Source organism: Trachemys scripta, chromosome 1 (genome assembly GCF_013100865.1).
Source record: "Trachemys scripta elegans isolate TJP31775 chromosome 1, CAS_Tse_1.0, whole genome shotgun sequence".
Classification (NCBI taxonomy): Eukaryota; Metazoa; Chordata; order Testudines; family Emydidae; genus Trachemys; species Trachemys scripta.
This window is the reverse complement of record NC_048298.1, coordinates 302675491-302702699: the sequence shown is the minus strand read 5'-3', so window position 1 is coordinate 302702699 and position 27209 is coordinate 302675491. Positions and strand designations below refer to the sequence as shown.

General features: G+C 38.1%; 1 protein-coding gene across 4 annotated transcripts in view; it reads left to right on the top strand.

The window, feature by feature from the left end:
- Nucleotides 1-26718, top strand: part of WASF3 (WASP family member 3) — a 154871-nt gene extending 128153 nt beyond the window's left edge. For 3 of the 4 annotated variants that reach the window (XM_034758713.1, XM_034758714.1, XM_034758712.1), the window contains 7 exons: nucleotides 3334-3468; nucleotides 6763-6916; nucleotides 8885-9002; nucleotides 15036-15211; nucleotides 20248-20511; nucleotides 22540-22919; nucleotides 24047-26718. In XM_034758713.1, the coding sequence (XP_034614604.1) occupies nucleotides 3334-3468; nucleotides 6763-6916; nucleotides 8885-9002; nucleotides 15036-15211; nucleotides 20248-20511; nucleotides 22540-22919; nucleotides 24047-24204 (1385 nt within the window). In that variant the 3' untranslated portion in view covers nucleotides 24205-26718. Of the gene's footprint in view, nucleotides 1-3333; nucleotides 3469-6762; nucleotides 6917-8884; nucleotides 9003-15035; nucleotides 15212-19195; nucleotides 19363-20247; nucleotides 20512-22539; nucleotides 22920-24046 lie in introns of all 4 variants that reach the window. The other variant, XM_034758715.1, reaches the window with a different exon arrangement.
- Nucleotides 26719-27209: the final 491 nt, after the last annotated feature.

The following is a 27209-nucleotide window of genomic DNA, read 5'->3' as shown; positions in this document are numbered from 1 at the left end:
GTTTGTACACAGAGAAGGGAGAATAGTTGCTGTCCACTGCTGATTATATCTGAAATGTAAATATAAAAAGCCCTTGGTAATCTTTGCATTAGATACTTCATAAGTTGAATTTAGTTTATAAATTCATTAATGTACTAAACTAAATTGCTAGTTCTTCTACATTCATTTTTCCTTTTTATCATTTTTTAAAATGTTGTGTGTTCTCATATGTTTAGATTCTTTTGCTGCCCTTCCCCCATTGCTTACCACCTATCTTTAGTAATAGGCTTTCACAGTTAGCTAAATAGTTGTTCAGTTAATGCTTTGAAACCCTCTTACTTTGAAGTCACCTTACATCAGGGGTGGGCATACTTTTTGGCCTGAGGGCCACATCTCGGTATGGAAATTGTATGGCGGGCCATGAATGCTCACAAAATTGGCAGTTGGGGTGTGGAAGGAGGTGTGAGGGCTGTGCCTGAGGGTGCGGGCTCTGGGGTTGGGCTGGGAATGAGGGGTTTGGGCTGCAGGAGGGTGCTACGGGCTGGGATCAAAGGGTTTGGAGGGGGATCAGGGCTTGGGGCGCTCAGGGGTGCAGGCTCCAGGCGGCGCTTAACTCAAGCAGTTCCCGGAAGCATGCCCCATCCGCAGGCACTGCCCCCGCAGCTCCCATTGGCTGTGGTTGCTGGCCAATGGGAGCTGCAGAGCTAGTACTTGGGGCAGGGGCAGCATGCAGAGCCCCCTAGCTGCTCCTGCTTCCAGAGCCACGGCACACACGGAATGGGGAAAGCCCCAGACCCCATCCCCCGGCTGAAGCCCCCACTCCTGCTCCCTGGTGGGAGCTTGAGGGGTGGAGTAAAAGGTCTGACAGGCTGGATGTGGCCTGCAGGCCGTAGTTTGCCCACCCTGCCTTACATACTAGAAGCATATTGGCAGCCTCAAGCACAAGAAATAAGCTTAAAAGAAGATAGTCTCTGTAATTAACACTGATAGGTTTTTGCTTCTCAGGCTCATCTGCATCATTGATTTGTTTCTTTCTGTAACCAGCACTAATCATTTTCATTTCTTTCAGAAGGTAACTTCAGAGACATCTTATTCAATATGTTAATACAGATTTTTGTAGGGGATTAATTGCAATTGATTTTTGCAGAGATTGCTACCAGAGATCAACTACAGATGCATGAAAATTTTGTAGACAAATGTCCCACAAGTTATTTACTGCAGACGTTGGAGAGAAATATCATGATGCATATTATTTGATGAAAAGTAGTAGTGAGCTTCTCAAAAGACTTAAGTATATTTTGCAAGCCACTTTATCAAGAAGAGGCTAATATGGAGTAATACGAGGATGATACTTGGAACTGCAGGGAGGAACTGCCTTGTGCTGTCAGATATTACAGTAACTATAAGGAAACAGTAGAGATTGAAAGGGGTTTTTTTTGCGTGAAGTGGAGAAGACTTTCAATTTGTTTATCTACTTGGGGTGGCTGGGGAGGAGCTTTTAAAATTAAGGATTAACAGATCACCTCTGCTTGTAAAAACACTGATCCAGAAATAGTAGTGGGTGATTGCAGTTTGACTTTTGGAATGTCTTATGCATAGATTTCTGGCTGTTTTTGAAAGTGAAGTAACTATTTTTTTTCTTTTTTGCAAATTAATAATTAGCTTTTCCAGAAGCTATGTAATCCTGTTTTTAAATGGTTGGGTTTTATAGCACAATCAGTTTTTAATATGGAAGCTATGATCCTCCTAACTTTAGACAGCTTTCAAGTTCTCAGCTTTCCAATTTATCAACTACATGTATTATTAAAAAATCTAATTTAAAAAGTAATGTTCTGAGCAGCTAGAAAAGCTGTGTTTGTCTAAGAAATGGTTTGCGACCATGTTCATTTGAGTTATCTGTTACACTGTTGTTTTACCAGATTGTTGTTGTTGTCAGCAGGAAGTTAGTGTTCCATTCACCATTCATTTTTATAGCAGTGAGTACAGTTGAAAAACATTTTTCAATGTTCAAAAGAGAAAATTATTCACAAGCAGATCTTTAATAATCTCTTTTACCTCCTTTAAGGTAACTGACACTTATATATTGTTTTTCCTTTTTTAAAGCACTTTGTAAACTTTAGCTTTTGATTTAGCCACATCAGAGGAAATTGGTGAAAGCCAGTAAAGGGCCTCGGGAAGGGTAGTGGAGCAGTTTCTCCCATATAGATAGCTTCTGCAAAATGCAGACTTTTTAACATGTTTTTCCCTAGCTCTTCTGGTTGTAAAGATAATCTTCTGAATGTGAACAGATGCAGTGTTATCTTATTAAATCTACAAGTACACTAAAACAATAACTCTGCGCTGCAAGCAGACCATTCATTTTAATGGAAAGTTAATTCTGAAGCCTGAAGATGAACATTTAAATAGAGGCATTGCTAAAAGTTTGTTTCCCTTTTTTTTCTGGTCCTTATGACTGTTTGTCAGCTGTCCGCTAGACTTTTTTGGGGGCGGGAGGTGGAGGCAGAAAGGTGGCACAATGCCATGTATATCTCCCCACTAGGTGCACTAAGCAGAGCTTGGGCGCACCTCAGGATCTAGCTCATCATGTTAGCTACAGATTTTGATACCACATTTAGTGGAGGTTCTACTCCCCCACTCAGAAAAGAGAGAAAATAAAATCAGAATATTGTAAATTTTCCTTCATCACTATTCTGTGAGCATCACTTGTCACTGTTAAATTGATAGACTATCTTTTCCAAATAAAGGATCCAGGAAAGGGGAGGCTCCTCCAGGGTTCTAGAATTTTTCACTCTCCAGCAATAGATTCCGAAACAGCCAAAAGGATTTCATTGAACAACCCAGCAGTCAATACACAGTGCTGAAGGGCATTTTTAGAATGTCCTTAATTAACCATGTGTACAGTGAAGCCTGGTTATGGGGCACAACTTAAAACTTTAACATAATTCTGCCACTTCGTGCTGCTCACTCTTGTTCAGATGATTAATAAATATATTAAATTACACCTGACTTACTGTGGCTCACTACTATTCCCAGGATTGACTCTGGAACCTTTTAAAAGATAGCAATAACATTGGCTACCATGGAGTTTTCGGCACAGAAGTGGATTTTAATGATTACATGTTTTTGTTAGCAGCTTAGCTACTTAAGGAGATGGTTTAAGTTTATTTTGATCTGTCTGACCATTTGCATTGTATTTAACTGTTCTGGATGTAATACTGCATTGCTAAAGTGCATAGTACGTCTGTATATTGTAATTCTATTATGAGTGTTTAACTGTAATATCATGCTGTTGAAGCAGTGTTTCCTGTGTTTTATAAGTCTTTAACAGATGGCATTCTCTATTTTTCTCTACAGGCAAGCATGCTGAAGACATATTTGGTGAGTTGTTTAATGAGGCCAACAACTTCTACATCAGAGCAAATTCTCTTCAAGACAGAATTGATCGCCTTGCTGTCAAAGTTACCCAGCTGGATTCAACAGTGGAAGAGGGTAGGTAATTGCATAAAAGCACTGAACCAGAAGTGATGTTGACAAGGTCACAGTAATTAATTACACAACAATCACTGCTTTTCCTTTGGAATAATGCTGAACTGATAGTTCATCATGTTTACTAGGAGGGCTTGCTGGAAAAAATCAGATTAGGTTAATTGGAGAAAAATATTTTGAACCTCTTGAGGACTTTGTGATACAATCCTTGCCTTTCAGGACAGGAGACATAGCTCTTACACTCATGATCTAGGTCATCTTAATATATCAGAAGTTATTTAATTAAGTCATCAGTGAAATTTTTCCAAATCGTAAAACCATTAAAAGGTTTAGGGCATTTGGCCCTCTCATTTTAAAAGGGGGTGTTGCAGCTTAGCATTGACATTCATTATCAATGTGTCTCTAGTATGACTGGCTCTAATCAATGCTGTTATAATCTTCTTTCCCTAAGGAAAATGGAGATTTATGTAATATCAGCTAGCTAATATGATACAAAGTTCGAATCACCAGAGACTACACCTCCTTGGATCAACACCAAAATTACAGCATCACTTGTTTATGTATATAATTACAAATGAATGACCACATTAATAATATGCATTAGAAACTTGAGGAAATTGCATTAAATAATTTTAAAAACATATTCCTATGTCCTACCTTTATAAAAAAAAAAAAAAAAAAAGCTGAAATGTGCAAACTTGCTTGCAAGTTCAATTTCCTAACATTGAAAAGCTTGTTTTTTTTAAAATGAAACAATTCAAAGGCTCTGTATAATTTGATGCTGGTTTTTACTAGAATCGTAATGCCAACTGTGTACGTATAAAAATGGATCTCTTTAAAGAAGCTGCTGACTTCAGTGATTAAAAAAATTAGGGCTATATTAGGATTTATGTTTCACTTGTACACCAGAAATGGCGTTCAGGTACAAAGGATACCTTCAAGTTGAATTAAAGGAACTCACACACTGTGGATATGCAACTGTAGTCACATGCTTGCTTTCAGGAATTGTACTGTTCCTCATATCTTGCAACTGGATTTTCCAGAAGAATCTAGTGTGAAATATAAATCAGTCTTTTGCGAGTCTTCAGTGAGGGTGTTACTGAGGCAGACCATGTCTGAGGCAGCCTAGTCAGGGCCAGCCCTAGGTATTTTGCCTCCTAACCCCAGCAAAACAAAACAGAAGAATTTGGCCCCTCTCTTCACAGATGTGTTAATATGGCGCTCAAGGCAATCGCCCTGATTGCTCGCCTCTAATGCCGGCACTGAGTGGAGTCAACTGGAGCCCATCAAGCTGGCAGGACAAATTGCCAACTCCTCATTCAGGCCACAAAGCACATGAGAGTTTGAAGCAGCTGCTGAACATGCTCCCTTTACTGGAAGAGTATGGCAACGTACTATGGAAGTCCTATCGATATCTCCCTGTAAATTACGGTTCCCTAAAAGTAGCAAATAATTTTGCAAACTTTTAAATGGCTCAGGAGATTGGAAAAATATGAAGCTTTTCACATCTAGATTGCTAGTGACTCAAAGTTCTTATATGGGATGGCTGTTTTGCCTGCTGTATGTAAAGAGTTGCTTATCTCAGTCCAGTTGCTAGTTAACAGATACCTGCTTTGCAAAATCCCAGAATTGGCCTTAACACTTTTTGGCCATCTCAGGAGAGAGGTCAAGAACTAAGTAGTCTGAGAAACTGAGCTATCTTCAGGTGCCTCCTGCATCTTAGGTTTGAGGCACCAATCATTGCTATGGTAAAATGTGAGGAAACTAGCACTACTCATGTCTATATTGAACCTGTTCTTTGATAAATTGGAGGACCTCAATCTTCAGGTCTTTCAATCTGGTACATTGCAGGAGCACTAAATTCACTTAACTAGTTTTAATTTTTTTAAAAAAACATCAGCCCATTTATTCCATTATAGATAGTTTCTGGTCAGCCTATGAAGCTGTAAAGAGACACTCAGAGCAGCTTTTGTTTTGATGTTCATGATTGACTAGATCTGAGGGTCACAGAAGACTCCACTCAAAAGTACTTTCTGTAGTTACCCCGATGCTGCTAATGATCTTTCAAATTAATGAGCCACACACAAACTATTTTAATTCCTAAAATTCACTTCGGTAAAATCAGTTATTAATCAGACACAGTTTTGAAAGCACCATAATACTCCCAATTGCTTTAATATCAGTAGAAAAATGTTTTTAGGAAGATTTCATCCTAATTTCGTTGTTGGAAACACCATAGTGAATGGGTTAGCTAATTGCTGAGGATAATATTTTGATTGAAAAAGCTGCCTATAATTCTGATCATATCATTTCACATTCAAATAGGTTTAAAAAAGAATTGAGTGTCAAAAACAAATGTTTGCATACCCACATGTGCTGGCCAGGTGAAAGAGGGACTTGAAGTTTCAAGGTTTTATTCCTAAATCCTCCATCTGCTTAGAAGTTACCAAAGAAGCTAGGTAGTCATGGAGTGAGAGGCTAAATATTGCTCAAAAATTAGGTGGGAGACGGAGCAAAGATTTGGATTAGGTGGTCAATTCTTATCATGGCAAAGGGCTTAGGACTTTCTGGGAGGGAGCGGGAGGAGTGGGGAAGCGCCGTGTTTGGCAGTGCTTAGGACTTTCGGGGTGGGGGTGGGGAGAATGGGGATGTGGCATGCTCCGGAGAGGAGGTGGAGTGGGGGTGGGAAGCGGTGGGTCTGGAGTGGAGCGGGGACAGGAAGAGGCGGGCCTGCGCATCCCCCGGCAAAATTGGCGCCTGTTCTTCCTGGGGAAGCTGTTGCTGCTGCTGCGAAGGTGCTTCCTAGTGTCCTTGCCTGCAGCGGGCTGTGCCTGTGTGAGGTAAGCCGGGGCACTTCCCAACCACAGTACAGTACAGTACTGTACAGTATATAATACCTTTTGTCTGCCCCCCAAAATTTCCTTGGAACCTAACCCCCCGCATTTACATTAAATTTTATGGGAAAATTGGATTAGTTTAACATCGTTTCACTTAAAGTTGCATTTTTCAGGAACATAACTACAACGTTAAGTGAGCAGTTACTGTACATTGATCTTTGGTCCAATTCAGTATGGTAATTCCGATGTTCTCACGTGATACATTGACATGATTTACTATACAAATTAAATATATAAATATTACTTCAGTTTTGCTACTACATATGAGTACTGAAAAGTTTCTTGAAATATTTTCAAATAAAGAACTCTTTTTAATGTTGCAAAAATTAGATCTGATTTTTGGTCTGTAGTAATATTAGAAAATATCCACAATTAAATATCTTCTTTTCCTCTCTAATAGTATCATTACAGGATATCAACATGAAAAAAGCATTCAAAAGTTCAACCATACAGGACCAGCAAGTTGTTTCAAAGAACAGCATTCCTAATCCAGTAGCTGACATCTACAATCAGAGTGACAAACCACCTCCATTGAATATTCTTACACCGTATAGGTATGGATACAGTCAGTGCCTAAATTCTTGTACGGTGCTATTCATCTCATTTAATGCTAGATACATTCTGAGCAGTATAGAGGAGAATGGGTAGGTAACTATACAGTACAGATGCATTTCTGAACACAGGGTTTCAGGTGTATCCTCAGGTTTTACGAGGTAATAGTTTGAGTCACCCTTTGCCCATTGCAAGATGATACAATGTTAACAAACGGAATAAATATAAATAATGCAAGGCCTCGTCAGACTGAACGGTAACAATTTATTAATTTCTAGATGTTAATATTTTTGGTATTTGAAAAGTAAACCATCTTATTAGTTTCATAGATTGGCTTTCTATGAATGTGGAAAATAGCTCATTGGATATAATGTAACATAATTTGGTTTTGCAGTGCTTTGTATATGGAAGCAGCGATAGAAATTATTATATTAAAGATACACAGTCTGAGCACAGAACTGTGAGCCAGACGCACCCAATTTCTAAACCTCATTCTTAGACTAATTTCCTCTATAGCTTTAGATAAGTCACTTAATTTCTATTTTAATTTATCCATGTGCAAAGGAGTGTTGTAAGTTATTGCCATACCAGATGACTTTCAACCAATGAATGTGGTGGCATAAATACCTAGATAGAGAGCAGCAGCCCCGCCTTGGTGCAGTGGAAAAGGGACACTTTATGCATACCTGTTGAGTGCAGATAGTTTCTTCTCTCAAAAAATTAATATCTGGAAGTGAACCTAAGAAGTGGAGATGGGTAATTTTTTCATGGACATACAATATGGTGAGTTTTGTGGATTGTGCTGAATGGACAACTGGATTTTCATACTGTAAAATAACCGTACGGTAGCTTACAATTATGATGAATAATTGTACTCCATTCCTGCACTCTGGTTGAAATCATCCCATTTCAGAATAATGTAAATCTGAACCTGATTGGTACCACGAAATTGAGGTTGTCATTGAGTATATAAATACTGTAAAGAAAAGGAAGAATATAGTAATTGCCATTTTATTCTGTTTATCTTGAGTTTTGGGTGCTGTTGCTGTTTGTTTGCATTACCTGACTTTTTCCTGGCAAATAGACAGGTACAGTAAGCAGTAGTAAACAGGACTTCATTCTCTAGTTTCCATTAGATTTATAATAGTCTGTTTAAAGAATCTCATTTTTAAGTCTTTTTCTAGGTATTCTGGGTAATACGTTATCATTTCTTTCCTTAAAATTGTCTTGGGTATTAGATTGCTTAAATATGAGTGATTGTTAAATATAACTAGTGCTTATAACAGGATGCCTTGTGATTTCTGATTGTACAACATTTCTGCAAAAAGTACACGCTTGTGCTTCAGTAACTTATCTGAAAAAGCTCTATATAAATAACATATATCAGAGTGATTGCAGCATATTTTTAGTATCATTACCTTGAAGGTATAATTGTAGATAATTTTAATTGCTGAATATTTAAAAATTAAATTAAAATTTTATTAATCCAGTGCTCATAAATAGCTGAATAATGAAGTATTTTGCGTATCTGTTTGTGCTGCATAATTACACGTTGGTGACAGTGTACTGTATAGAAGTGTAACTGAGAGATTTTGCTTTACTGTACTCATACACCTTAAGGCCAGAAAGGCAGGCCACAGAACTTCATCCATCCACTCCTGTAATAGATCCATAACATCTGTCTGAGTTACTCAAGTCCTCAAATAATGATTCAAAGACTTCTTTTAATTCTGTTAGATATGTTTTCGTTTCAGAGTGGTAGTGTAGTTCATTTACACAGATGACATTGCTCCAGAGATCTTTTATAGACGTTGAACTAAAATTACGTGCACTGTACTTTATTTAGCTTACTACAGTTAAACGATAGACAGGGACTAAGCTTAAACCAACAAACCTCAAAACTGAGCCTCTTGAGTTTTAAATAACGTATTATTGACATTTGCTAAGTTTTTCTTCCATTGTGTTTACAGAGATGATAAGAAAGATGGTTTGAAGTTCTACACTGATCCCTCCTATTTTTTTGATCTTTGGAAAGAAAAAATGTTACAAGATACAGAAGACAAACGAAAAGAGAAGAGGAGACAAAAGGTAAATAGCGGATTAATAAATGTGTAGAATATATGTACAGAATTTATGCATGTTCACTTGTCCAGGCTTGGTTGTGCTTAGCTTATGTATATATCTAAAGTCTTTTGCTACTTAGATATGACTGAAATAGTAGGTTTCGCATTAGAATTTTGATTACTGTTTCCTCTTTTTGCTTTAAGAGGCTTGGAAATGGAATGAAACAGAGCTATAGTTTTCTTTAAATCCTTACTATTATCTGCTTTTTAGTATACAGGAAATCAACCGTCTTTGCTTCATTGGGAACAGTATATGCCTTGATAGTAATGAAGTTTAAATTGTAATGTTTTATAATGTTTTTTTATCTTTATATTCATTATTAGGGGTTCTTTATCCAGCTACCCCACACCCACAGGAAAACACAAATTTCAGATAATTACCCTATTACTTTATATTCTTTAATTGTGACTCTTCACTTTTCTGCTTTTATTGGAAGACTTAGGCTTGGTCTACACTACCCCCCTAATTCGAACTAAGGTACGCAACTTCAGCTACGTGAATAACGTAGCTGAAGTTCGAAGTACCTTAGTTCGAATTAGTTCGAACTTACCTTGGTCCACACGCGGCAGGCAGGCTCCCCCGTCGACTCCGCGGTACTCCTCTCGGCGAGCTGGAGTACCGCAGTCGACGGCGAGCACTTCCGGGTTCGACTTATCACGTCCAGACTAGACGCGATAAGTCGAACCCAGAAGTTCGATTTCCAGCCGTCGAACTATCGGGTAAGTGTAGCCAAGGCCTTGGTGAGTAAGGTAGCACAGATATTTCATGGATCAGCAATTAAAGTGGATGTGTATTAGGAATGATACTCCTGCTCCCCCTCAAAGCCAAAAAAAATTAAAGTTCTTCATAGAGAAGAATCTTCCAAATTTTTACTAATGTGTTCAGGTATTTGACTAGCATAGGTCAGAGGCATGTGCATCATCTATCGTGAAGATGTACACATATATATTTTTTTAAGTGTTTGTTTTTAGCTTGCATGGGATGAAGAGTTTAGTGGATGCTTATTTATGTTGCCGCTTTGCTGCTGATTGGTTTGAGGAAGCTCTGGAAGGGCCATAAGATTCTTCATGCAGTCCTAAGAAAGGAGAGTGAGAAGAAAAGGTAGATTAAGCAACAATTGCCTGTCTTATCCAACATGATGCCCTCCTGGATACCAGGGAAGGGGCCTAATTGGTCTAAAGGATTCCAGAAGAAAAGAGCTCCAAGTAAGGACTATCAGACTGCTGATTTGGAGAGTCGCATGTTAAAACTTAGAATGCACATATGTCACCTGCCTCTAAATCAAAGTGAAGAGTCACCATAGTGAAACTGCACTCCTCCAAATTCAGAAAGTCCTTCTGACCCCACTGGATTCTCAGCATCATAAATCACATAGAACATTCACCAGGTCTGTGAACATAACGTAAAGTGGAACTGCTGTTCCCATTGCTGCTCATAGAGCCTGAGTTAGACTGACCTCACACTTGGTAAGGCAACTCCCATCTTTTCATGTATTTATACCTGCTCCTGTATTTTCCACTCCATGCATCTGATGAAGTGGGTTCGTGCCCACAAAAGCTTTTATATCCAAATAAATTTGTTAGCCTCTAAGGTGCCACAAGGACTCCTCGTTGTTTTTGCTGATGCAGACTAACACGGCTACCACTCTGAAACAAGAATTTGTAGAAGGCCCAATTCATCTGAGATAGAAAAGGACATTAAATAGATGTACAAATATCATTATTGAAGATATTTTGATGAGTGTGTTGGGGGAGGGGGGAATTTGATAGAAAATGCTTGCAAAGTAGAGAATTAGAGCTTATTGAAAAATGGAAAGTACGTTTGTGACAAACTTAGAAATTATTTTCATTCTTCAGGTTAGAAAAGGACTAATTTAATTTCTTTCATATTTTTCATTAACATTTTTATAGAAAATTATTTACTGCATCTTTTGATTTTGATTTTTTTCTTTTCTAATCCTTTTTTTTGTAATCCCTTCTTTTTTTTACATTATACTTTTGAAAAATGGGAAGGACAGGAAAATCTAGCAACTGAAAAAATCAAGTAAATTTTTCGTTTTCTAGTTTATTCAAAAAATAATTTAGAAAAAACAATTTTTTCACAAATGCGTCTAATTTTTATAAAGGCCATCATTCTATGAAAAATAATTTTCATTTGGAAAATTTTAACCCATTCTACAGAGACTCTTCTATAAATGTGATAATTCTCATAAACAAATTTCTGGGGCACATTTTTAGATAATTTAATTCATTCATTATATTTTATTTTGTGCCTACGGGTGCAGATTTTAACTATTTTCTTAGAAGAGCCACAATATCGAAGTTATGATCTAGTGTATTCCTGGTAAGGGTAATATAGTAAACTTCCAAAAATACAGTCTATATACCTTCACAGTTTTACCTTATGAGGCACTTGAATTGAGTAAACGAAATTGAAAAAGGAAAAATATAAAGCTGCTATGAGGAACAAGGCATTACCTCAGATGATTGACAGAAACATATGGAATAGCTCTCCTGATGCCAGTGTGAAGACATGCATCTTAAATCATGCTAGACCAGGGGTTCTCAAACTGGGGGTTGTGACCCTTCAGGGGGTAACAAGGTTATTATGTGTGGGGGGGTCACGAGCTGTCAGCCTCCACCCCCAAACCCTACTTTGTTAAATACCAAAAAAAAAGTGTTTTTAATGTATAAGTGGCACTCATAGGTTTGCTATGTGAAAGGGGTCACCAATACAAAAGTTTGAGAGAAACTGTCCTAGACCCTTAGAATGTTGTTGGAAAGAAGATGACAAGATTTTGTTTTGTTAGCTGAAGAATTGTATTTTGTGTCTTGAATTCCACTAGAGGAGTATTTCTTAAATTTGTTATATCCCTTTTTATATATGATTTCCTTTCAGGTCTTAGTGCTTTACATGCCATATGTATTTAAGACAAATTATCCATCCCTATTGAATACGCATGCACTTTAAGAATGATGCTATCTTCTTAAACTAATTTGTTGATCAAAAATAGACCCTATGTAGATTAAGAAAAAAAAAATTGTAATTCAGATTACAGATTAAATATTTTTTGTTTATCTTAAATACTGTATGTTGAATAAAAACAAAGTTTGGGAATATTGAGATCTCTGTTACCAATCTTATTAACATAGCACTTGCCGTTTTAAAGACAGCGTGAGCGTACTTAACTACTTCACAGATTGGCAACTTTTTAGATGTATTTGAATGTATTTAGTCAAGCGGCAATGACAACAATTTACATTTTTATAGCTGAAATGCACCATAGAATTCAGTACAAGAGAATTCCACAAATGACTTGTATCTTATCAGAGTAAAATCTCTACAAGTCTTCTAAATGAGAACTATGTGTAGTACTGTGTAGTCTGCTAAAAACCAGACATTGAAATAGAATGCTAATCTAGGGTCTAATCCTGTGAAGTTCTTTGCCTCAATTTCCGTTGCAATCAGAGAGAGATAAAAAGTGATCATCAAGCACAGATTCAGGTTTTCAGAGTATCTGTGGGACAGTTGCCTTAAGTGGTTGAGGTATTGGCCATAGGAAGTTCTTGATACCTACTATTCATTGTTGACCCTATTTTTACAGGATTAGGAAACTCATGGAGGAATGCATGAACATTTAATATGATGGTTCTTTCAAATGACAGTGTTCTCTCCGAACAAAAGTGTAATTTTTTTAAAATCCTCCATGCGTTTAAAAACTACTATAAGGTCTCCGATTCTGCACTGTTATGCTTTGCACACAAAGTAGGGTAATGAACTAGAGGTTAGTGTACTTGAATTTGTCAAAATGTTTGCTTTACCATTTTTAAACCTACAATCAAAAACGTGAATCAAGTGAATTTTGATGAGCATTTATTAGTGGTCATTAACAGGTTTTTGAGGAAAAAATTATGTGATCTTTTCCCCCCAACTTTCTGTTTTTTCCTCTGTATTCCCCCTGAAGAATGATGTACCTCATTTTAACTAATAATTTTAAGACTATAAAGTGTTTCAGTGATTTTTCTACAGTTGTATTTAAGAAGTCAGTCAGTGATCTCTGATGTGATATTATGCTGTCAATTGGTAAACTCAAGTTAATATATTAACTATTGGTGAACTTTTTAAATTTCTTCAAAGTACTGCAGATACATGCTGAAGCTATTTCCTTGTATCACCCCTATCACTTCATTGCAGCTGCTTTTTGTGCATAATTTTTGCTAACCTTTTTAATGCAAGTGTTATGCTGAAGTTAATTATTTCCGGTCTCTAACAATACGTTTGCCATGTTTGTTGAAGCACTTACTTTCTGAAAGTCAGATAATCCTTCCCTATCTTTAATCTATAGCACCTACTTGTTTACATGGCTTCTACTACATTTTTAGAGCCCTGCAAATCCACGGAAATCTGCTTTTTTATCCACGGACCGTTTTTGTGGATTGGATGCGTATACAAATGTTGTATCTACGCAGGGCTCTATACATTTTATTTAAAGAGAGAGAGAGAGACACCACTCTCTTTGAAAGTAGTAATATCCTCTAGAATTCTGAATTCATCACCCCACATACTCCTCATCAGAGCTGCAGTGGAATTATTTGCTGGGTATTTGCATGCTAATAAAAAGAAATGTCACTATTGATGTAGGATAAAAATAAAACTGCCCTATATGCAGATATCGTTCTGTTTTGTAACAAGCCTTCCCAATCCTTTTGACTGAATTAAATGTTTTGGAAAAGTCTCTAGATTTAAAGTGAACCAGTAAATCAAGAAAGTTAGAGGTAAATGTTATCCAAGTCTAGATTCCAGTGCTCATTCAATAAAGGTTCAAATCTTAAATAATCTGGAACAACTAGACAACCTAAACTTGACCCTCTAATAAATCTGTTTGGTTTATTTAATTTCTAAGTTTTTTTTTTAAAATGTATTCATCATGTTGGTTGGGCAGGATAGCTACCATTGGGGTTGTGGATGTTTGTGAAAGCACTAAAATAGCACTGGAAAGAGAGGAAGAAAGAAAGAATTCACTGAAAGTACTTGGAGTTTTACACCAAAATCTCAAGTACACCACTACCTCAATATAACGCAGCTGATATAACACGAATTCGGATATAACGCGGTAAAGCAGTGCTCCGGGGGGGGCAGAGCTGCGCACTCCGGTGGATCAAAGCAAGTTCAATATAATGCGGTTTCACCTATAACGTGGTAAGATTTTTTGGCTCCCGAGGACAGCGTTGTATCGAAGTAGAGGTGTATATGAAACAGTCTAATAGCTTTGTGATAAAATAAATTACTGAACTGAATATAGGAAATGTGATTAATGTGACTCATTTCCTATAAGATCATATGAAATGAGAGTGAGGAGAGAGCGGGAGGAATTTTGTTCTTTTTCTTACTTGTTATTCAGACATGAAAGGACAAACAAGTTACAAAGGAAATCTCAAATTGTGGCATCTAATAGCAGCTGGAAAGAGTTACCACTTTTCCATATTTCTTTCAAAACTCTAGGTGCTTTATAGGCATGCAAAACCATTGGTGTTTATATGCAATTCATCCTGATTATATTTTACACACGCATTTATATTATTTGTAGGTCTAAGAAGTGTTATCAGATGCATTTCAGAATTGTCTGAATACATCATTACCATGTATTGTGAGGAAATATTTAAAAAAATGTATCTTTTTAACAATGACAATTATTCTGTTTACTGGGGGTGGGGAAATAGGTGAAGATCATTACTTAAATTAAAATTTTCTACAAAAGTATGTCAAAGAAACAGTAATAGTACAGTAATGAATAACATTACCTTCTGTCAGGTCCATAGTATAAAGAGATATTTAACTCTTTCATTGTCGTTGTTACTGCAGAGGAATTTTATGTAGACTTGGCTTTATCTGTAATTCTAGTCTTATTTCTGTGCACGCTAACTGCATTTTAACCTGCTCTTTTCCTTTCCTTTTCTCTCTCTTTTGCATGCTTGCTTTCTCTCCTTTGAACATAAGGAGCAAAAGCGTATAGATGGCACAACCCGTGAGGTGAAAAAGGTTAGAAAAGCCAGGAACAGGCGCCAGGAGTGGAATATGATGGCATATGACAAAGAGCTTAGACCTGACAACAGGTTGTCTCAAAATGTGTACCATGGAGCATCTTCAGAGGGATCACTGTCCCCAGATACTAGGTCTGTTTACAACAAGCCCTTTGCTATATCACAATTACATGTTCAGAAATTCTGAATAGCCTTAGATTGAGAATGTAGCAGTTAGTATAGAAAAGACACCATAAACATTTTAAACTTGTTCTCAAAAATGCTTGTAAAGTACTGTGAAATTTAAGAAATATGTACTAATTACTTGAAATTTCTGTACATCCACTCCATATGTTTTTGTTGGCTGAACTTCAGTCATTGTATTTAACTCGCGTGATGGTGTTTGCTTCATATTTTATTTTTGCATTTTGAACAGGTATAATTGAAGAAAGATTTAGATCTGTATATAATTATTAGTTCCAGTGTCTCTTCCTTCATTTTGACCTTGATGCATTTTATGGCTACTGACAGTAATGTTGTTTTTCTGTGCAAGCTGACTGTTAATCATTTCAGGATCTAGTCATCTGGGAGCTCTTCAAGTGTTTTTCTATTTAAGTGAGAAATATTTTAAATACCTGGTGATGTATATAATTTTGCCTTTAGTGGGATGCTATAATTGGGGAACAGTTCTTTATTGTCATTCTGCTTTTTTACAAAAGCAAGCTACAAAACCAGCTGCATCGTTATGGCTTAAAACAAGTCACTTTGAACAAAAATCTTCTCTCAGGTGCACGCAACAGAGCTCATCTTCAGTATTCTGCTCCCACTGTGTGTATGAAACTCCCTTTGAGCTCAGTAGGAGATCTGTATGCAAAGGGTGAGCCAGACATCTGAGGCTGTTCATCAAGTGGGTCTAGGTAGAGAATTTTTCCCTAAACGTTTGTTCTATGTGTCGTATTTAATTGGTAGGCAGAAGAAACATAGGAAATAATTGGAATCTAGTGGAAAGCCAGACTATTTCACAATTCCAGTAAGTGTTTAGGTTGTTTACTTGCTGTGGCCATTGGGCAACAGCCACTGAGCAGGAGTGGGATTGATGTTTTCAGTTCACTGGATAGTTGTGATTAATGAAGGGGAATCTGCTCAGAGCTTTGTTTCTTCAACGTTGAATTTTTTTGTCTGCTGTAGTCTTCTGCCAGATGACGACTCTTTGGAAACCAGCCAGAGTTTTATTTTGTTTCTTCTCTTTCCATCAATGTTAAGGTTCAAGAGTTTGTGTTCAGACTTTTTCCCTTGTCTATTTTTTTTACCAGTTTATTTTAGTTTACCATAATTTCTACTGCCAAAAATGTGTCCTGCTAATCACTCTAATTTTTCTTTTTATGCAAAGTTCTTTTAAGTTAGTATTTTCAAAATGTTGATCTGAATCTTGCTTGAATTTAGTGCCAGATAAAAGAATTTTGGTGCCTTGTGCACTATGGCAATGGGAGGGCTCCCACTATGGCAATGGGGGGGCTTCCTGGGTGGGAGGCCCCAGGACAGGGAGGGTATTCTAGAGTGAGCTTGTCCTGCATTCACCTTGCTGCAGCTCCTGTGCCATGGGGCTGATCTGACTCCCAGCTTTGGGTCGTTGGCTCTTGCCACAATATGCAGACAGGGCCCTCACCCCACTCCACCTTCTTCCCGGCGCTGGGGTGTGTGTGTGTGTGTGTGTGTGTGTGTGTAGCTTTTCACACCCCATAGTGTTTGTGGAGGGAGGAGGGGGGCCCGAGATGGGGACCCTGTGCAAGTTTACTAAGGGCACATTGGTTAATCCAGGCCTGATTGAATTGATGGGATGAGATCAGTGCCCATTACTCAACTGCAAGATGTAGATTTATTGCATCTCTATGTTTTTTTTCCTTCAACGCACCTATCACTTGGCTTCCAGGGACCTTGAGATTAAAGAGTCACATTTAATTTACCCTTTTTTCCCCTTTATTTCCCTGTTACGTCAAAACATGCGTTCATCATGTTTTGTGTTCAGATTTTTATAATGTGAAGAAAGCAAGCTCTGGGAAATAGTTGCAATATGTAGCTTTCCCCAAGGAGGAACTGTAAAGACCCTCCACTAGGATCTGGGGTATTTTGGTGTGGGTGGAGGAAGGAGGATTATTTGTGGTATCACGTTGGTTATGACATTGTACTATCCCTTTCTTATTACAGATTTTGAAATGCTTATAGCAAGGTGAATTACGAATTTTGCATGAATGAAATACCTGCCTCTATTGCAAAGTCTAGAGAGACAAGGTGGGTGAGGTAATATCTTTTATTGGACCAACTTCTGTTGGTGAGAGAGACAAGCTTTCAAGCTACACAGAGTTCTTCTTCAGGCCTGGGAAAGGTACCAAGTGTGTCACAGGTAAATACAAAGCAACAAAGGGTCCTGTGGCCACCTTTAAGACTAACAGAAGTATTGGGAGCATAAGCTTTGGTGGGTAAGAACCTCACTTCTTCAGATGCAAGTAATGGAAGTTTCCAGAGGCAGGTATAAATCAGTATGGAGATAACGAGGTTAGTTCAATCAGGGAAGGTGAGGTGCTCTGCTAGCAGTTGAGGTGTGAACACCAAGGGAGGAGAAACTGCTTCTGTAGTTGGATAGCCATTCACAGTCTTTGTTTAATCCTGATCTGATGGTGTCAAATTTGCAAATGAACTGGAGCTCAGCAGTTTCTCTTTGGAGTCTGGTCCTGAAGATTTTTTGCTGTAAGATGGCTACCTTTACATCTGTTTTTGTGTGGCCAGGGAGGTTGAAGTGTTCTCCTCCAGGTTTTTGTATATTGCCATTCCTGATATCCGACTTGTGTCCATTTATCCTTTTACGTAGTGACTGTCCGGTTTGGCCAATGTACATAGCAGAGGGGCATTGCTGGCACATGATAGCATATATAACATTGGTGAACATTCAGGTGAATGAGCGGTGATGTTGTAGCTGATCTGGTTAGGTCCTGTGATGGTGTTGCTGGTGTAGATATGTGGGCAGAGTTGGCATCGAGGTTTGTTGCATGGGTTGGTTCCTGAGTTGGAGTTGTTATGGTGCGGTGTGTGGTTGCTGGTGAGAATATGCTTAAGGTTGGTGGGTTGTCTGTGAGCGAGGACTGGCCTGCCTCCCAAGGTCTGTGAAAGTGAGGGATCATTGTCCAGGATGGGTTGTAGATCACTGATGATGCGTTGGAGAGGTTTAAGCTGAGGACTGTAGGTGATGGCCAGTGGAGTTCTGTTGGTTTCTTTTTTGGGTCTTGTAGCAGGAGGTTTCTGGGTACACATCTGGCTCTGTTCATTTGTTTCTTTATTTCCTTGTGTGGGTATCGTAGTTTTGAGAATGCTTGGTGAAGATCTTGTAGGTGTTGGTCTCTGTCTGAGGGGTTGGAGCAGATGCAGTTGTACCTCAGCGCTTGGCTGTAGACGATGGATCGTGTGTGTCCGGGGTGGAAGCTTGAGGCATGAAGATAAGCGTAGCGGTCGGTGGGTTTTCGGTAAGTTAGTTTACCATAAGTAGTTAGCGCACATTCTATCTGTTTGATCTTGTATTTAGCTGTGACACTCTTAGTACCTTCCCCAGACCCGAAGAAGAGCTCTTTGTAGCTTGAAAGCTTGTCTCTCTCACCAACAGAAATTGATCCAATAAAAGATATTACCTCGCCCACCTTGTCTCTAATATCTTGGAACTGAACATGGCTTCAACAATGCTGCATTGCAGAAATCTCCACTTCAACTGTGGGTTAGTTTTGGGACTGTGGTAGGGTGAGGAAGAGATTTAGTAATTTGTATAATGCACCCTTTTATCCTTGATCTTGCGAACGTTGTGGGAATGAAGTTATAAAAGTAAATGTAAAAGAGAGTCCAGTTCTCACAAAAGTTGTCTTATGGTGATAAGTGCAAATAGAAATGCCTATAAATAGAGTGTCTATATATAAACTAACTCATACAAAGATGTGGTTGTATTCATAGTATCTTGTTATATTTTAATACAGAGCTTAGGTGATTTAAAAGCCTTTGTTTTTATGCTGTCCCAGTCAAATCCATAAAGTTTGAAATCCAAGTTTCCAGACTGTCTACTTATGACAATGCATTTATGTTACACCTGTTGTGCTTCAGAGAGAGAGACACAAGCTGAATCCAAATAGAAACCAGCAAATAAATGTGAGAAAAGTAAGAACAAGAAAAGAAGAGTGGGAAAGAAGAAAAATGGGCATTGAGTTCATGAGTGACGCAAAGAAACTGGAGCAGGCAGGAAGTATGAAAAAGGACAAAATGCCCAAAGGGTGTGTCATTTTGTTTTACTCAAACCCCTGGCTTTTTGTTGCTTGCCTTGTTTCCAGTCTTAGAGATGACGTGCATCATTTTACTGACTATCTGTTTTAACCAAGTGACAGGCCGCACGACTGTTACTAATGCAGTACAGCTCTGTGCAGTTATGGGATGAAGTTTGCTCCCTCTCTTGGGCTTATTTGACAAAGCATCATAGACTTTGCATCTTTATGAACTCTCTGCTCAACTAATAATATTTGCATTTTTCAATATCTCTCAGCCTTTCCAACCAAACTACTTATGCAAAGAAAGCAAGAAAGCCTTTAAAGATTAAGCTTTTGAAATTAGTTCTCTCTGCTTTGGTAAAATGTTTTTCTGTATAACTGACTGCTTCCATTCTTGCTTTCTCTTTCTGCTTTCATTGTTAATACTTAGCTGGTTGCCCACAGTTATTAATTGTGTGTTGTCAAAAAAAAAAAAAAAATCAGTGTTTCCTTGCAACTAGGAGAGGACTGAAAAAAAAAAAAAAGCTGTTATTGGTTTTGCTTTTTTAATTTAATTTGATTTATTCTACAGTATTCTGTCACAGAGTTAATATGCCAAAATATTGAAAAGATGCAGGCCCTGCAGATTAAGATTTAGTCTCTGTGTACTCCGGTTTGTCAGATTAATTCATTTTGAAGTTACATGAATCTGAACAGGGGCTGGCTGTTGCCTTAATAATTATATTGCTGCTGTTGTAGTTTCCATGGTCTGACAAATGCTTGATAATGAAAATAGGGAAACCCATCACAAGTCATTCCCAATGCAGTCATTAGCCTTACTGCTTAGCAGTGGAGACAGTGTTCTGCTGCACTCATGTGTTCTGTTCCACCCTATCCCATTTACTTTAATTTTAGGTCCCATGCATCCGATGTTACCGATTATTCTTATCCTGCTACTCCGAATCATTCCCTCCATCAGCAGCCAGTAATGTCTTCATATGGAACAGGAGATGGACCACAGTATATGGGTGTAAACCAGGGACTTGAACATGAATATAGACCATCCGCTACCACAGTGCGGCATGCTACCTTAAACAGACCTCAACAACCACCTCCACCTCCACCCCAGGCCTCAGATGGCCCACACAGCTCTGTACCTTTGGTACCAGCAGACTATGGGTAAAACTTCTGATTTACTGGGCTCTTGGAAAGACCAATAGGATGTGGATTTTTCATCATCATAATACAATACTTAGGACTTGTTTTACATGTTCAGAACTCTGTACAAACTTAACTAATCCTGTTAACACTTCAGGTAGGTAGGTAGGAAATTTGCTAATTTACAAAGTATATTTAACAGTGTGAACTAAATGGAGGTGGGGAAATGTCAAAAACTGAAATACTGAACAATGTATTTAATAACATTGATGTGACGGGTTGGACTCCCCTTCTGGGATGCCACCTGACATACTGGGATTTCACTGAGCCTGCCTGCTCCACTAGCCTGGGCTCCCTCTCCCCGTTATGCTGAATTAGGCTCTCCGGCCTCTGGCAGCACACACACAGGAAGGGATGCATCGGCTGTAGAATCATACAGTCTGCAAACAGCTCTCTATGAGAAGACTCAGCTAGGAAATTGCCCAGCACTCAAGTTCAGCTCCCCTCTGGAAAGTAATAATAATAAAAGCCAAAATAATATTGTCTTGTGTAGAGAAATGTATACAACGTAAACTCATAAATTCGCCCCCTCCCTCAATATGAAGGAAGATATGCACAACTTCTTGCCCCCCCACAGTTATAAATTGCACAAACTAGGTTTAATAATAAACAAAAACAAGTTTATTAACTATAAAAGGCAGATTTTAAGTGATTATAAGAGGGAGTCAACAGAACAAAGCAGATTACCAAGCAAATAAAACAAAACACATGTACTAAGTTTAAAATCTTAGAGACTGGCTTCAAGAAATAATTTCTCACCCTAAATGTTGTTTTAGGCAAGTTGCAGAGTTTCTATAGCTTAGAATTCCAGTTATCTCTCTTTACAGACTAGACTCCTGTCTTAGTCTGGACTCAGCCCTTGCCTTTCCCACCGCTCAGTTCCTTTGTCTCTTCAGGTACTTTCAGCAGTCTTCCTTCTTGGGGAGGAAGGCAATGGAGAAGAGTCCTGTTTGCCTTAATCCCCAGCCTTAAATAAGATTTACATAAGGTGGGAACCTTTTGTTTCCCAGTCTTGACCTCCCCCTCCTTTTAATGGAAAATTACTAGAAGTCCAAGATGGTGTTTAGTACGAGGTGACAGGACCACCTGACCTAGTAGTGTCACAGCTATGTCCCAGGATGCCTCTCAGGAAGGAAAAAGATTAGTATCTTCACAGTCTTATTGTTTCTTCCTAATGGCCCATCAAGCCTGATGGCCTGTTGTCTGGTGGGTGTCTTCCAAATACACACAGTTGTAATTGTTACATAGTCAATATTCCTAACTTTAGATACAGAAATGATACATGCATACAAATTGGATACTCACATTCAGTAAATTATAACCTTTCTGAAGATACCTTACAAAACCCATCTTGCATAAAATATATTTGTTATGCCATATCCATATCATAAGCATATTTCCATAAAGAATATGGGGTGTAACATGACAATTGATATGTCTGTAAAATGTGAAAAGCTTTCAATGCATTGCCGAACAAAGGGATAGTGGCAAGATTTTCTTGTACACGAGGAACAATAGCCGCAGGGTAGTGCGCCAAAAAATATTGAAAACTGCAAGAAAACAATAGAAGTAGATGCATATATTGAAATTTCCCACATTACATATGTGAGAGGTTAAAATGATTCTTTAGAAACAAATACATCTATCTGTCTATCTCACAGACATATTGAGAATTAAGGTAGATTCAGACAGTGTTTGTAAAAGCACTTTGAATATGAAAAGCCCTATATCCTGCTTGCCCTTAAAAATTTTAACAGCCTTGGATAACAATATAACACTACCCCTCACTATTTGCAATATTCCTATATGAAAATCTAAGGAATTGGCTGGGGAAAGCTGCAAAGAGTGAGTTAATGGTACCTGAGGCAAAATGAGCACATTTTAAAGGGTGACCACTGTGTAAGTGCTAAGTGTCATTTCAGAAAAGCACTCTTCTTACTGACAAATATTTCAGTTCTTTAAAGTTATTTTTGTTCTTTTTTTATGTAGGATGCTCCCAACTCAGATGGTGGATTATTATAATCCTACTGGACCTCCCCCCACTCCTCTTCCCCCTATGATTCCTTCAGCACAAACTGCTTTTGTTAGTCCTCTTCAACTTCCTGTGCCACCTTCCCATTCTGGACTAGTGACTGGATCTATCTATGCTGCTGCTGCTGCTCCTTCTCCTCCTCCTCCTTCTGGGCTTGTTGTTACAGCCTCCCCTCCCCCTGGCCCACCTCCTCCCCCACCAGGTCCTCCTGCTGCAGGTTCATCTCTCACGTCCTCCCCGATGCATGCTTTTACAGTTCCTGAGGCAAAACGACATGAATCCACACAGCCGCCGATCAGTGATGCTCGAAGTGATCTTCTTGCTGCTATTCGAATGGGTAAGTGAACACAGAGTTTATGAGCTATTCCTTTTACACAGTGAGACTACAGTGTCTCCTATGATTTGTGTTCATGGCTGCTGTTAACCACAAGCCACAATTTCATCTTCATAATTTGCTGAGAGAAATACTTCACTACAACTGGCCCAGCCTAGGTATCTTGACAGTCCCTGCTCTTTGGACATGCGTTTTTGGTATGCCTTGACAGAGGGCTGGTCTCCACTACGGGGAGATCGATGCCGCTGCAATCGATTCAGCAGGGATCAATTTAGCGGGTCTAGTGAAGACCCATTAAATCGATGGCAGAGCGCTCTCCGGTTGACCCCAGTACTCCAGCTCTCCGAGAAGAGTAAGGGAAGTCAACCAGAGAGCATCTCCTGTCAACTCAGTGCAGTGAAGACCTAAGCTCTGTCGACTCCAGCTATGTTATTCATGTAGCTGGAGTAGCGTAACTTAGGTCGACTTACCCTAGTAGTGAAGACGAGCCCTCAGGGTGTTAACCTCCGTGCAAGGCTTGGGGTGGGGTCTGTATACCAAGTCATACGTTCCAAGGCTTACAGCTGATTTAAGATGAATTCAGGTGCTTGTTTGAATGAAGTCAAATGAAAACTTTTACTCATCTTCAGTATATGAAGTATCCGTTTAAAAAGTGTGCAGGTTCCATGGGGTCCCTTGCAACAGCTGTGAAATCCAAACATTGACTCCAGTGCATTTGATTTGGCTTTTTTTAAACAGTTGAAAATATTTTGTAATCAGGTGCTGCAGCCTTCATTCAGTTATGCTTGCTTTAAAAAGCATAACCCTTTAAAATGCTTCCAGACAGAATTTTGACATCACTCCTACTGAAAGTGTCCTATAGTCATTTAGAACTTTAATTTAAACCATAGCAGGCTATTTTGAGAAAGTTACAGGCACGTGCTCTTGGAAAGACTGATGTCAGTCCACTTTGTGTGTCTGTCTGTCTTTCTTGATCAAGAAAGTTTTCATGACTTCCAATCTGTCTTTTTTCCTTCACCTGTTGGAAATGCCTCTCAACTTTAGTTAAAGTATAAAATGCAGCAACAACCGTAAATTATATTTTAGGTGCAAAGAACTGTTTGTGAATAGACTTGTCTACCTGTCTATAGGAATTCAGCTGAAAAAGGTACAAGAGCAACGTGAACAAGAAGCAAAGCGAGAACCTGTTGGAAATGATGTGGCAACTATTCTTTCAAGGCGCATTGCTGTGGAGTACAGCGATTCTGATGATGATTCAGAATTTGATGAAAATGATTGGTCAGACTGAGACCTGGTCCAAGTGTAGAAGCAGAATTCATGAAATGCTTTGCTCCAATAATTACACCATTAGCAGGACAGAAGGCAGGGTGTTGAAATGTATTAAAACTAGCGATCTAAGTACTAAAAATGAATTGGTGGTATTCAGAATGCTGTAGCTTAGCAACTCTTGTAATAATAATGTGATTATGCTGATGCAGATCCAAAAATTCAGTCTTCTTTTCAATATTTACTGCATAATACATAAGTGCCACTAAATGTAGCAAATCGTATGCTGCATGCAAAGTAAGCTGCAGTTGTTGCACTGTTACAAAACCAGCATTTTGTTTTACTTTCTTGATCATGAAGGTATAACTATACTTTTACTTTGCAACATTATAAAGAATAAGATGTAATCTAGATACTCGTGAAACTGTCTGGCTGCTAGTCATGTAGGTCTTTGAGGAGAGTCAATGATACATGACTGGGCAATGTCTTCAGGTCCTTAAATGTCATCTTTTTAGCATTTTTCAGAAATTAATCATGTAACCTTAAAACATAACAGACAGCAACTAAATGTCTTCTTACAACACTATTTTAAGTAATTTCTTAATTTAGTTACTTATATTATTTTAATCTCCTTTACACATTCTGGCCATTGAAAAATCACAAATGAAATGTAAGTTTGAAGAGTCAGTTCAGAGGATTTACTAGTTATTTTTGAGAGGACTGGATGACTCAGTAACAGGAGGTTGCTGGCTGGTGGTTTGACAGTAAAATAACAGGATGGTCTCAGTTCAGTATGTAGTAGACACATGTTCATATTACAGAAACTACAATTGGAATTGACACTCTTTTTGGCAGTCTCTGGACATGGATTGACTATATTTGAAGTTTGAAATGCCCTGTTACACTCAGGAATAGTTTTTAGATACCTGAGTGGAGCCACTTTGTCAGTACAGAGTGGGACGCTTACTCGACTACTGGTAATACTATGTCTGTTATGTGGATGAATGGAATGGCATCAGTTCAGTGCTAGCAATTGGATACATTTCACAAGTACTAAACTTAGTTTTTTATTCATGTAGATATAAATATATGTGGATAGACTTTTGCTTATATGGAATGTGTGTAGTCATGAATGTCATTTCAGTTTCTTATAACTCACTCATTAAAGGCCCTTGATTTTTGAATGTATTTCTATCCCAGTATATCTCATTTACATAACACTGACAATTAAAATGGCTTAATTGGTGTTTAGTTACCATGCTGTATATATTTTCAGCTTCTTCTAGAAAAGAAGGCTACCATACAGTCTGCTTTTGCTCTTTCTCTATTCCCTTTAAAAATAATTCATACTTTATTCAATACAATATTGAAATTTGCATATATATTTCTTTTGTACACTGCGACTCAGACTGCTTCCTTGCCTAATAAAGCTTTTTTTTATGGTGTGTAAGAGAGTGGGAAGGGTTGGTCTTTTTTTTTCCTTCCCAGATTACAATTTTAATCTTTGTAACAGAAGAGATCTGTATAATTCCAGGACAAATATTTGGTAAAGCTCTTTTGTTCTGCAAGGCCCTTCTGTTCTTAAGAAGGAAGGGAAGAACATGCATCTAGCCTTTATCCTCATTCACTCTGAACTTCCCTTCCTGTCCAATCACAGCAGTTTGTATTTTTGTCCAAAGAAAATAATATTCAGCCTGTCACAATATTCACTTATTACATTATTGACTACTTTATTACTGTTTAATCTGCATGCGAGTCTCTGATTCGACTATGATTTATAGTAGTGTGGCAAAAATGCCTTTGCCTCCCTGTTTGTGTTTTACTGCCCATTAAGGGCCTTATCCTGTGAGGTGCTGAACGATGGTTAGCCAATGGGAAAGGAGAGCACTCGGCACCTTATAGGATTGTTTTTGCCTTAAAACACGGGGCTAAATTCTACTTCTGGTCTGGTGGTTCCTCATTAACATGAGAGAGACATTGTTTGTGTTGGTCATAAGGATATAAGTGTTATACAGTAGTTTGCAGAATGCACCAAAATGATTCTGTGGGTGAGCAAATAAAATGGATAAAAGTCCAGCTAATACTGCAGTATTATCCAGTGTCACTATATGGGTGAGAGAGGTACTTTCAATATTCTTTTGATTTGTGTTGAGGTGAAATATTCTGACATCACAAATAATTCTTTCCATTGTAGTGAAATTTGATATGACTAAAATATATTTTATGAGCACAGAGACTGAGTGTACCATGGGAATTTTGTAATATGCATCAGTTAGTTTTAAATGATAAATATAAAACAAGTGATAATTTGTGATCAGTTAAAGATAACTGGAATTTTTCAGCCATAGTAGCCAATCTGTTTTTCTGAACTTGGAGTATTTTGTCATCTCCGTTCAGTATTTTATCAATGCAAATTTAAATTGAATTTAGTGATGTGTAAACTAACTCACTCTTAGGTCATTTTTATCTGTTTGTATATCTTACTCTGGGTTATGTAAAAGTAACAAATATGAATAAAGTATCACTTTTGCCCCTTTGTGTTTCTTTTCGTGGAATACATTGCATGAGTTTTGCTGCTAATTTATTTTTAGCTTGATTAGTTTTTTGGTTTGCTAAATAATAGCATCACTGATCAAAAGTATCAGGTTAACTATTATGTAATAGTTATGCTCCTATAATACCCCTTTAATTTTTCCTCCTGCCTCACTTTCTTGTAAAGATGAACTAATCGGGATACTTTTTCATCCGTTTTATAGTATTTTTGTTTCCACCAACTTGTCCTGTACAAATAGCTACTCAGTTGTGTTTTCCAGTTGCCAGAAAAGTATAATTTAATTAATAACAAATACTAAAGAAAGCAACTGGCTTGGGGTATCTTTATTGCAGAGGAAAATTGCTTTCTAACTGAGTTAATAATTAGCATAGTAAGAAAGATGCTCTTTGACATTAGTTTCAAAGAAGACGTTCAAAAATTTGTGCACGCACACAATGTAGATAGTCTGCTAAACCATTTTGACTTGTAATTCT